The sequence below is a fragment of the Rhamphochromis longiceps genome, linkage group LG23 (genome assembly GCF_057381845.1).
Source record: "Rhamphochromis longiceps isolate RC_006_pf linkage group LG23, R_longiceps_female_GT1.1, whole genome shotgun sequence".
NCBI classification, from domain to species: domain Eukaryota; kingdom Metazoa; phylum Chordata; class Actinopteri; order Cichliformes; family Cichlidae; genus Rhamphochromis; species Rhamphochromis longiceps.
In genome coordinates, this window is record NC_140578.1 from 34,320,367 (window position 1) to 34,333,726 (window position 13,360).

Here is a 13,360-nt window from a genome sequence, read left to right on the forward strand (position 1 = left end):
GTCATGCTTTTGGAGGCATTTCTCATCAGTTTTCAAAGGCAAAAATATGAAATTTACACTGCAGGAGAAGATCCCTGAGAAACACCTTGTTAGTCTCAGCCTGAAAACAAGAGCTTTATACTTAGGTAATGCTTACTGTAATTGGCAACATTGCCGCAGAAGGTACGTAAAAGATGCCACAGAGATAATGGAATTTTTTTCAGTGTTGCTCGTAGCAAAGGCAGGTTGGAGGATTCAAGCAGGTGAAATCTGCACTTCTCCTGCTAATTCACATTCTAATGTTAATGTTTGCATCAGTACCCAAAATACATTTTCAAGAATGACTACTGATTTAAGTTCCTTAACTAATCTTGGTTGATACCAGTTTTCTCTGCTGCATGGTAGATCAACACAAGAATAAAGCCAGATTTTATGTACCAGGCTTATTTTATACATATCAGCAAATGTTTAAGACAGAGTCGTCAGATGTGGCTATCTCATCTGCCTTAATCACAGGGTGATGGTGCAAAACTGTCCAGAGAGCTTGAGTTGGTGTTGGGAAAGGTGTAAAAAAAAAAAAAAAACCCCGAATAAATGCATAAAATGTGCATAAATGTAGAAATACACCTGAGTCAATTATGTAGCAGATTAATTTTTGAAGTCAGCTGATTTGCAAAATGAAGCTCTACGTATTTTATATTACACACATTGGCCACTTTGTTTGGTAGTTGTTGGACCAACTCACTGCATTTAGACATTGAATTGGGAAGAAAATATAACTGAGTGTCTTTCAACATGACATGGCTATTGGTGCAACACAGGCTGGTCGTCAACTGGGATTTTCTCATACAACAACCTAATGACCAAAAAAGAAAAATATATGAGTGAGCTGCAGTTCTTTGCAGGATTTTTTTTTTTTGTGTGTTGATGCCAGAGGTCCGAGGAGAATGGTCACAGATGAAATGATGAGTGTTGATTTGTACTGCAATATTTGGATTGTATGCTGAGAATCTGGTTTTAGTCATTTGGTTCAGTTATTCTTACCAATTTTATTTGTATGAACTTTGTGTTTCTTTTTTCACTTGTGTTTATTTAAATGATCTGTGTTTTCAAAGATTCCAAAGTGGGTGAATATCCAATATGCTTCATTTCATTTTCTGCCCACTGTTGAGTGCTTTAATTATATAAGATATTTCAGCTGACATCAGAAAAACGTAACACTGTAAATTTGAAGTGTTTAATATCGAGCATTTTTGCTCATGTGTTCTCCAGTATGTGGTCTTTTACCACACGTTTGGGTAGGCAGGCTATAATCTGAAAACAAACAACTCTTTTTATAATGATGTATAGAATAGCTTTGGAAGTTCAAAGTTAAATAGACAATGTTTAAAAATGACATATTTATCTGAATGCCATGAATCTCTCTCTAGTGGTTTATTATTGAAAAACTGTCATTATTGGCAACTTCTTGAGAAACTCTAAGAAGACAGAATGTATTGTGTTTAGTTTCATATGTAAAGCTTAGTTGAGTATGTTCCACAGTAAGAATTGTGTGGGAGGTGTGAAGGTTTAAAAATAAGCTGTGTTTTCTAACTAAACGGCTAAATTGAAACTGTTAGAATCTCTATGAAAATGAGCCGTTCATCTGCTAATATAAAGTTAAACTGGAAGATTGAATTCTATTTTTCAAAATTGTATTTAATGTTGTGGGGTTTTTTTTCTTGTTTTCCTTTATTAAACAGGTACTGGTATGCCATCTGGACCATCTCCCTTTCCAGTATTCATTTCCTTCATAGCCACCTTTATTTCCCTCCTTACTAATTAGCTGCTCTTCATTATTCACAAGTTTCCTTCCATTCATGCTCCTCTCTCTCATTGTCTTCATTCATCAGCTGCTCAAACTACTCCTTTCATCTTCTCAGCATATTAACTCGTTAGGAGATTTTTGTCTCTGTCCCTAATCATTCTAACCTGATGCACACTCTTTCCATTTTGGTCTCTCTACCTGGCCAACAAGCTGTTTTCTCCTTCTTTAGTGTCCAGCCTCACACACAACTCAATATGAGCCTCTTCCTTTGCTACTTCCCTCTTTGCTCTATGCCTCCCAGTATTCCTGTAGACTTTCTTCATCTCCTTGACCATCCCACTTCTTTATTTATTATCATATTCCTATCCTATATTCCTATTCCACCAAACACCTTCTTGGCAGTTTCCCTCACTTGAGCTGTTTTCACCTACCACTCAGAGTTTTGCATTTTATTCTTAACACCATACCTATCAAACACCTTGTCACCTACACGTCTACTGAAATTCACTCCAATCACCAGTCTCTCTTCCTGGGGACAATCTCTACCACTTCACCCAACTTACACCAGAATTCCTCCTTTGAATCACCTTGTTGTTGAATTGTGCTATACAAATAAACTTGCCTTGCCTTGCCTTGCCTTGCCTTTTCTTCTGGCATCCAGCCTTTATTATCTCCCTTCAACAATCAGCATCAAACCTTGGGTTACCAGCTACCAGTGTTGGGAAGGTTACTTTTAAAATGTATTCCATTACAGAATACAGAATACATGCCCCAAAATGTATTCTGTAACGTATTCCGTTACGTTACTCAATGACAGTAACGTATTCTGAATACTTTGGATTACTTAATATATTATCATGCTTTTTACAACAACGTGAATGTACTATTGCTGTGATTTATTACTATTACTGAAGGTCCGCGACTCCGAACTGTAGTAAAGGGACCTCTGACTAATACGGCGGGGTCCCTGTCGGCTTGTGTGGGTCGACTTTGCTAGCGAGAGACAAAGAGAGGCGTTGAAAGACTGCTCCAACGGAACTTATTGTTTTCGGAGGAAAACACGAACACGGTGTACAGTCGAGTCTTAATAGCTTACTTACAACTGGGCTCGTCAGGCACTCTTATTGGCTGAAGTGGTTATTATTATATTTACATGCTTCCAGCTCCCGTTTTTCCTCGATGACAACTCGTACCTTTCCACTCCCCTTTTTCCTCCCTCCTCGCGCTGAGAGACCCATAACGTGTATGGCAGTCCATTCTCCCTGCAACACGGACTACACTGCCCATGATGCTACATTCTTTAGAGCTATAAATGGTAAATGGCCTGTATTTATATAGTGCTTTACTAGTCCCTAAGGACCCCAAAGCGCTTTACATATCCAGTCATCCACCTATTCACACACTGGTGCTACATTGTAGCCACAGCCACCCTGGGGCGCACTGACAGAGGCGAGGCTGCCGGACACTGGCGCCACCGGGCCCTCTGACCACCACCAGTAGGCAACGGGTGAAGTGTCTTGCCCAAGGACACAACGACCGAGACTGTCCAAGCTGGGGCTCGAACCGGCAACCTTCCGATTACAAGGCGAACTCCCAACTCTTGAGCCACGATCGCCCAGAATGCTTGTAGCATTCTGCCTGTTAGCTTAGCACAACAACAGCAACAACGAAAAGGTGCTCTCTCACCCAGGAAACACACAGTCGCAGAGAGAGAGAGAGAGCGTCGCCCTGTAACCATGGCAACCGTAACGCTGCCGCCTGGAACAACAGAACGTAGCTGTCAAACAAAACCCAAACAGTCCTGACCCGCGACAAAATGAAACAGGAAAGTACCGCAGTGTAATCCATTTATTTCAACAAAGTAACTGTATTCTGAATACCACCTTTTTAAACGGTAACTGTAACGGAATACAGTTACTCATATTTTGTATTTTAAATACGTAACGGCGGTACATGTATTCCGTTACTCCCCAACACTGCCAGCTACAAACTCATTACCCTATGTAACCTTCACCTCAACAACACAATTAACATACTCTTTCTTTAAGGTTGCTCCTACTGCATTTTGCTTTTTCTGCTTCCTACCATTGTAGAACAATTTGAATCCAATTCCAGTGCTCCTGGCTTGGCTTGCCTTCCACCAGATCAACTGCACACACAAATACCTCTACCTTTCTTCTCTCCATCATATTAGCCAGCTCTCTTGCTTTACCAGGCATAGTGACTACATTTAAAGTCCCCACTGTCACAGCTTCACTCCTGCCTTTTCTTCTCTCATGCTGCCTCCTTATATTGTAACATTATCAACTGAATGATAACAAAGTTTGTTTGTTAGTTTGTTTATTTGTTTGAGGTTTTTTGTTTTTTTTGGGTGGGGGGGGGGGGGGGGGTAATTAAGATTTACTGGGAAAAAAAAACATTTTAAAGGAGAAAAATAATCCACTCTTTGAAATTGTGAGGCATTTATTTTTTCATTTAGTTTTTATTTCATTTTCAGTTCTGGACATGACAGCATGACCGCATGTACAATACAACACTGAACGAAGAGGTTTCTAGAGTAATTTCAACACATAAACACACTTTGCAAACTTTCCAAGCTATTAACATTTCCCAGTCCCTCCTCTCCTGCTTCCAGTTGAACATGTTTCTGTTAAAAGGGGACCTATTACTCTTACCAATCTTTTTTTGTTATCCTCATGCACAGATATAGCTTTGCATTGTCCAAGCTAGATTGTAGGGCATTTTATCTCATGTTTCTTTATGCTCCCTCCTTTCCCAGTTTCCTCTGATTGACCAGCTTTCAGAAGCCTGCAAAGGGGCATCCAGTGCCTTGTAAACATCCTTCTTGTTCCTTTTGGGCATCAGCTGCCAATTTTTTTTAATATAAATTATTCATTTTCTCTTCAGCTTACAGCTTGAGCATTCTGCTTTCAGCGATTAATTTTATGTATGTTTGCCTAAGTATTTGATCCTTTGCTATACATGAACAACAAGCATTAATACATTACACATATGACATAAAGTAAGGCAAAAAATAACAGGTCCCCTTTCATTCTTAGCAGGTAGGTAAACTTCTGTATTGAACAACTATCTCCGACCATCTCATACCTTTGTTTCCCTGAAGGATCAGCTTTACATTATAGCATTCTTGCTAGCTATTAGCAAGGTTTTCACCAAACATTTGTGCTTTCTCTCTCTTTTTCACCTTCTTAACAGCTGGTTATATATTACACATGTAAAGCTTTAGTTTAGTTAAACATGAGAATGGTTGACCTCTAAGGTGCCGCAAAGCCTCTAAAACTGCTGCTGAGTCGCTACAGTAGTTGCTTTTGATTTGGTGAGTTTAAGAAGAAACTAGCTAAATATTCCCAACTAAACTGTTGCACTTTGTGCTGCAGAGATTTCAGGCAGATTCACATTTTCTGATATGCGCTTACCACCAGGCCTCAAACAAGCAGAATAAGTGGATGAACAGTCCTCACCTCTTTCATTAAAGCTCTCACATTAGTAAGTATATGAAGAGATATGGATTTTTGGGCCATTTATTGTACACGTTGAGGTTTTTAATTACATAGAAAAATTAAAAACTTGTGTTCCTTTCTCCTTTCTGTAGTATAAGAAAGTGTAGTGGGGGGAAACATTTACCCAGTTTACCCAAAACAGCACAATAATTAATTAACCTCCTAGGACCTGGTGTCCACATATGTGGACATCACATTTTTTTGTTGTCTAGACCAAAATATAAAATTTTGCTCTACAAGGGCCTGATATCCACTTACGAGGACGTTAGACTGCCACTGTTCTATCAAAATTTAAAGCGAATGTGCTCGTATGTGGATCTCATTTTTCTCAGAAACAAAAATCAGGCAAAAAAAAAATCATATAATTCTTTGTTTTTACATTCATCAGGTCCCAATGAGCCCAAATAGCAAAGAGAAAATATAAATGCATGCCATGAAAAAGTTCGGGTCTTAGGAGGTTAATGATCAATTATGTCATCCAAAAAACAATATTATACTTCATTTCCATTAAAACTTTTACTTGTGGCCAAATACAGGGAGTGCAGAATTATTAGGCAAATTAGTATTTTGTCCACTTCATCCTCTTCATGCATGTTGTCTTACTCCAGGCTGTATAGGCTCAAAAGCCTACTACCAATTAAGCATATTAGGTGATGTGCATCTCTGTAATGAGAAGGGGTGTGGTCTAATGACATCAACACCCTATATCAGGTGTGCATAATTATTAGGCAACGTCCTTTCCTTTGGCAAAATGGGTCAAAAGAAGGACTTGACAGGCTCAGAAAAGTCAAAAATAGTGAGATATCTTGCAGAGGGATGCAGCAGTCTCAAAATTTCAAAGCTTCTGAAGCGTGATCATCGAACAATCAAGCGTTTCAATCAAAATAGTCAACAGGGTCGCAAGAAGCGTGTGGAAAAACCAAGGCGCAAAATAACTGCCCATGAACTGAGAAAAGTCAAGCGTGCAGCTGCCAAGATGCCACTTGCCACCAGTTTGGCCATATTTCAGAGCTGCAACATCACTGGAGTGTCCAAAAGCACAAGGTGTGCAATACTCAGAGACATGGCCAAGGTAAGAAAGGCTGAAAGACGACCACCACTGAACAAGACACACAAGCTGAAACGTCAAGACTGGGCCAAGAAATATCTCAAGACTGATTTTTCTAAGGTTTCATGGACTGATGAAATGAGAGTGAGTCTTGATGGGCCAGATGGATGGGCCCGTGGCTGGTAAAGGGCAGAGAGCTCCAGTCCGACTCAGACGCCAGCAAGGTGGAGGTGGAGTACTGGTTTGGGCTGGTATCATCAAAGATGAGCTTGTGGGGCCTTTTCGGGTTGAGGATGGAGTCAAGCTCAACTCCCAGTCCTACTGCCAGTTTCTGGAAGACACCTTCTTCAAGCAGTGGTACAGGAAGAAGTCTGCATCCTTCAAGAAAAACATGATTTTCATGCAGGACAATGCTCCATCACACGCGTCCAAGTACTCCACAGCGTGGCTGGCAAGAAAGGGTATAAAAGAAGAAAAACTAATGACATGGCCACCTTGTTCACCTGATCTGAACCCCATTGAGAACCTGTGGTCCATCATCAAATGTGAGATTTACAAGGAGGGAAAACAGTACACCTCTCTGAACAGTGTCTGGGAGGCTGTGGTTGCTGCTGCACGCAATGTTGATGGTGAACAGATCAAAACACTGACAGAATCCATGGATGGCAGGCTTTTGAGTGTCCTTGCAAAGAAAGGTGGCTATATTGGTCACTGATTTGTTTTTGTTTTGTTTTTGAATGTCAGAAATGTATATTTGTGTATGTGGAGATGTTATATTGGTTTCACTGGTAAAAATAAATAATTGAGATGGGTATATATTTGTTTTTTGTTAAGTTGCCTAATAATTATGCACAGTAATAGTCACCTGCACACACAGATATCCCCCTAAAATAGCTAAAACTAAAAACAAACTAAAAACTACTTCCAAAAACCTTCAGCTTTTATATTAATGAGTTTTTTGGGTTCATTGAGAACATGGTTGTTGTTCAATAATAAAATTATTCCTCAAAAATACAACTTGCCTAATAATTCTGCACTCCCTGCATGGTAGTACTCATTCAAAAGCCATAATATCAAGTGGGAAAATGGTCATAAATAAATAGGATAGTGATTAATTAGCATTAATATTAATGATAAGATCAATGATTAATGAATATAAAAATAAAATAATAGTAATAATAATACTGGCACCAGAAAAAGATGCCCTGAATGACTGAAGATGAACAAAAATGGAACCGAAATCCTTCCATTCGCAGTAGGTTAGCCGGTCTTCATTATTTAGCAGTCTCCATCAAAACGTTCACCTTAAATAAACTTAAAGACAGAATAATATGTACACAGAATTTATATTTTCAACATAGTTTTCCCACTAAAATGTCCGTCCCAGCTAGCGAACAAACAAAGCCACACAAAGAGCACAGGCACTTGATGTTCTTTTCAGGATGCAACAAAGCAGATGCTGCTAGTTAAACTGGAGTAAAAGGATGTCACCAAAAAGAAACAGTATTTTCTCCACTTCACATTCTGCAACCATGCACGAAGAATTTAAAGAAGACCTTTGAAAAAGACCTCTAAGCAAGGGCATGGATATTACTCAGCACATGACTCACACCATAATAAGATGAAGAGTGACAAACAGAAGATTAAAAAAAAAAAAACAGGGAAAAAATAAAACAGATGGCACATACACTGTAACCACAGCCACTGATGCGACCACCCGGCCCTCCTCGAGGCTTAGCAGGTGCCGGTGGTGCTTACAGTGGTGTAGCTGAACTTGGACATTGAGGTCGCCATCGATGTGCCCATGGAGGTGGCGTTGATGCCGTCTTCCCCACCTTCCCTCCCACTGCACCAACAGCACAGACGGTTGCGACTGCAGCAGGCAAAAGTGGACAGCAGAGCCTTGCGAAAACGTGTGTTCATGAAGCAGTAAATGATGGGGTTGACACAGGCCGACGTGTAGGACAGGAGGTGGATGAAAGAGATGGGTGCTCCTGAGAGGGCTTTGGTGACAGACTTCATGTCAAAGGCTTTCCAGGTATTGACTGTGAACAAGGGCATCCAGCAGATGAAGAAGAGTGCTACGATCACCATCAGCATGCGGATGACGCGCCTCTTAGCCTGCAGCTTAGCCTCGGAGGTGTTGCTGCGGGCGCGCTCAGTCTTGACCTGCACGGTGCTAGATGAGGCAGAGAGGGTGGGAAGCTCCACAGAAGAGGAGGGCTTTTTGGATACCTGGATGTAGCAGCCATCATCATCGTCATTCGGCCCTGTCAAAGGTCTGTCTACACCATTTTTCTGGCCTGTAGAAGTACAGGGGGAAAGCGTAAGTTTGAGTCACCTTAAATCACGTGTCATTAACAGAAACAGGTGACACATGATTACAATACATTTTGGCTTCCTGCAGCTGACACAGCTGCAGACAGTTAGAAACACCCCACCTTCCCTCACTAACAACTGAAGTGGTTAAATTTCATAACACTGAACAAACCCTTTAGGAGGAATTTCAGGGGTCGATAAATCTCCCGTTTGAACAACATTTAAGTATTAAACAGTTATCATAAATGCTATCCTGGCCAGCACACGTTAACATTAGCTGTTTAGCTATACCGATATTTTGACACATAGCTTCAGTATGTCCAGAGTTTGGAGAACTAATTTCACTATTTGTTTATTAGTAGGTTCTAAAAATATATTCTACCTCATGATCTTTAACGAAATAATCATCAAAATCAAAGTAATTTGTAAAATGAATAAAATTGTGGCTAGGATAGGCTCCACCCCTCCCTGCAACCCTGAATTGAATAAGTGGAAGAAAATGGATGGATGGATGGATGGATGGATGGATGGATGAATGGATGGATGGATGGATGGATGAAATAACATTTCTAAACTTAATCTTAAATACTTATTTTGTCTTACCCTCAAACACTCTCCGTATGTATAACCCATGTGAACAAGAACTAGTCAACGGCGGGGATGAAGAACTCCCTTTTAACAGGAAGAGATGTCAGGCAGAAACCAGGCTTTCCTCTGATCTTAATCATGGATTAGCAGGTGTGTTTGGGTTTACTTCACATGCAGTTCTTGGGTGTAACGTTTCCAAAGTTAAGCATTAATGACATTAGATTTCTCAGTAGTGTAACAATATAACAAATTGCTTGGAGCACTTTAGCCTTCATTTCTGTTTGTTCACACTTCTACAGTGGAAACAATGTGGCAATGGCTTTGAAAGGTTCATTTCCATTCTTACACGCTTTCATCTTTTTAGAACACCTGAATGAAACACATTTAAACAAAATGACTGTGATGCCAACCAAAATGTAAAACCTGATTTGCAACGCACCGTCTGCTAGTGTCTGAAAATTGCATAATTATCCTGTAGCTTAAAATAACCCTAACCCAACTCTAAATGATTCAACTCCATGTGGAATTCCATGCAAGGATGGAAGTTTATTTTGCTACGATCTATTTTCTAATTTTATTTCAGTAATAAATTACCATCACTACTGAATTCTGTTTCACATGTTCCCCACCTTGATGAATCACACTCAAGACTGGACTCCATGGAAACTGGTGCTGCTGATACACACAGTTATAGCAGCAGTTATAATTGACCTAAAGTGACCGTATTTCAGCTATATCAGATATATTTTTTTCTGTTTCTGTTTAAATGGAGAATATCAGCCGCAAGACAACAACCCGAGTGGTTCCAAGGACAGTGGAGTATATTTTTGGATGGAACAGGTGCAGAACCTCCAGGTAGCAACAAAATATGTCATTCTCTGCTTGAGGCAGATTACACAAATGTCCCTTTGTATATGTGTAGAAATATTTATTTGCTGCTGTTGCCTGGAAATGACAGTGTGCTATCTAAGTGCATAACAATAAAACTCAAGTAGGCACATGTTTATTTTCACAATAGCATATGTCTTATATTTACTAGCCATTTATAGTCGGGGAACATTTACTGGCCCTTCTGATTGTTTCCTGCCTTCCACATGTAATTTATGGCAGCCCCATTTGGGTCTGGAGAAAGTGATTTTTCATCTTCACTACAAGTTAAATCAATGCAAACAACAATCCTTTCACAATTGGATTAAATGTATAATGGATCTCACCAGTTGCCTCCTTGCTCTGGCCCAGCTCAAACTGAATGCCCCGGTAGAGCTCTCTGGAGATCAGACCATAGGCTATACTCATCACCACTCCCGGGATAAAGAACAGAATGAGCAGCAGCAGCACGTACCTGAAAACAGCCAGAATGGAATAAAAGGGGTGTAAAAATCACAGATTTGCAACTAAATCAGTCCTCAAAGCTGAAGAAATCCAGCTGAAAAATTTGCTTGTGAGCGTAACTGTTTTTCTCTTTGCCTCTGTATTGCCATGCACATCCAGGAGATGGGCTAAAGGCCCTACAGATGCTCCTCCCAACAGTTATCTTTACCCCCTTTGCTTCTTAGCAAAATGTACTGCAGCATCTCAGGTCAGTTCTGCAGCTCCTCTCTGCAGACCATGACCCCCCTCAGCACCCTGCAGTGTAACCCGCCTTTACACTCTGTTTTTCTTTGAGCTGTTTACCTCTGGTGATACTCTTGATGCTGCAGCGTTTGTATATATCACCAGTAGTGGGGTTTTTTTGGGTTTTTTTGCCGCAGCCTTATTGGAAGACCAGAACAACAGTATGAAGTTTTAACTTACTTACTGTACATGAAGACCAACTGGCATAATAATTACTACAAATTCTTTCCTTAAACACCTTTTTGAGATGCATGACACAACAGGGCTTTGCACCATGCTTTTTCCAGTGTCAATATCCCAACATATGTAGATTAGAAGATCATAGTGTAGAAAGTACTGTTTTTGTTTTGTCATCAATCAGTACAAGTTTGAGGATCTTAAGACATGTCTGAAAAACACTGGAAAGTTTGATAAGTTGGCGCTGAAGAATCCTGTCCATGCAGGACTATGTCATCTGCATAAAAATGTATTTTATATGTTTAGTTTTGCTTTACTTAGAAAAATGTTTGCTAACAAAAAGACTATGATCACCTCTCACCCAGTAAAAACTTGTTCAAAAGACAAATTTCTCAGTTTCTCAACATTTTCTACAGGTAAAAGGCAAAAATATCAAATATTACAAGTTATAAAACTATCCATCCATTCTTACGGCCATGGGTGGTGTCTAAAACATTGCCAACCACTATACTGCCAGGTATAAAATATAGTACATTTGAGTTAAATCTTTTTGGTAGCTGTCTTTTTTTGTAGCTTCAGCACTGTGAAAAGATATTTGCCTGCTTCTTTATTTCTTAGTTTTTTGCACATTAGCCACACTAAAATATAAATCATTTCCAAAGCATCTCAATCTGATTTGACTCCGACTTTGACAAGGCCACTCCAAAACCTTCATTTTGTTTTTCAAACCATTCACACCATTGCTGATGTATTTCAGATCATTGACCCACTGTATAAGTGGGTGCACAAGTGCACTTGAGCTTCAGGGCATGAACTGATGGCTCGGTATTCTCCTTCAGGAGAATCATTTATATCATTGTCTGATAGAGAGCACAAATCATGGTTCCATCAATTATAACTAATTTGTATCAAGTCCTGAAGGAAGAAAGCAGCCCCGGCCCACTAGCACACTGCCACCACCATGTCTGACTGTTGGTGTGAGTTTTATGCCAAATGATGCATACGTCCCAAAAAGCTCATTTTTGGTTCTGCTCAATTTTTGTCTCACCAGTCCACAGAGTATCCCAGATGTTTTTTCCCCTCAAAGATGTGATTGAGTTCTTTTCAGTCAGCTGTGTTTTTCTTCTTAGAACCCTCCCATGAATGCCATTTTTGCTCAGATTCTTTCGTATTATTGAATCATGACCCTAACTAAGGCAAGTGAGGCATGTAGTTCTCTGGATGTTGTTCTGAGTTCTTTTGTGACCTCCTGGATAAGTCATCAGCGTGGAGTTGGAGTAATTTTGGTAGGGTGACGACTCCTGGGAAGGTTAACACTGTTTGAATTGTTTTCACTTTTTGGATTAAAGCTCTGACTGTGGTTCACAGGACTTAGAAATGGCTCAACAAAGCCTTAGAGATGTCTTTCCCTTTCCTCACTAGATATCAGTGGCGTGCTTTTCAGTTGTTTCTTTAGATTATGGCATGATGTGTTGCTTTTTGACATTTTTAGCCTATTTCGCTTTGTCAGACAGGTCCTGTTTAAATAGAAATCGGGCCTGGGTGAGGCTAGTGAAACTGAATCTCATCTCTCAGGTTTCAAAAAAATAGTGGATAATAGCAGTTAATTTATGACTTAAACAGGAAGTTAATTACTTTACCACCTCGGATCAGTTTGGTTTGGATAGTTTTTTTTTTCCTTAATAAATGAAATCATAATTTAAAAACTGAATTTTGTATTTACTCAGGCTATGTTTGTCTAGAATTTAAATTTATTTGATGATCTGAAACATTTAAATGTGATAAAAGGCTGCAACTACTTTTTCACACTGTTTCAACTACCATATTCAAACAACAACATATACATAATTCGGGGTTAAATTGAGCACAGTGCCACAGTGGTTTGCCTCACAGCAACAAGAGTTCAATTCCACTCTCCGGCCGGGGCTTCCTCCCACAGTCCAAAGACATGCAGTTAGTGGGGATAAGTTTATTGGAAACTCCAAATTGCCCATAGGTGTGAATGTGAGTGTGAATGGTTGTCTGTGTGTTAGCCCTGGATACGCGGCAGAGCCTGTTCTGAGAGGTACTGTAGCTGTAAAGATGAGATCCAACCTGTAGATACTATAAGGATAAAAGGTAGAATTTAGTGAGTGAATCTAATCAGCACCAAACTGTCTAGTACAGTATTATCACAAAATGAGTTTAGACCTACTTCAATTTGTTCTGCAAAACATTTCACAAAAACATAATTCAGCAGCACAGCATGCATAGATTCAATATCTGACTTAAAAACTTTAAAACGAATTAGAACAATGGATTTGGTGT

At 39.7% G+C, this 13,360-nt stretch overlaps 1 protein-coding gene across 1 annotated transcript in view; it reads right to left on the minus strand.

Moving 5' to 3' along the window:
• Positions 1-7,694: 7,694 nt before the first annotated feature.
• The window catches only part of LOC146642451 (cholecystokinin receptor-like), a 70,032-nt gene continuing 64,366 nt past the window's right edge, over positions 7,695-13,360 (minus strand). The window contains exons 4-5 of the mRNA XM_085398363.1: positions 10,477-10,604; positions 7,695-8,658 (exon numbers count right to left, since the gene is read on the minus strand). Coding sequence (XP_085254489.1) covers positions 8,090-8,658; positions 10,477-10,604 — 697 coding nt within the window. The 3' untranslated portion in view covers positions 7,695-8,089. The remainder of the gene's footprint in view (positions 8,659-10,476; positions 10,605-13,360) is intronic.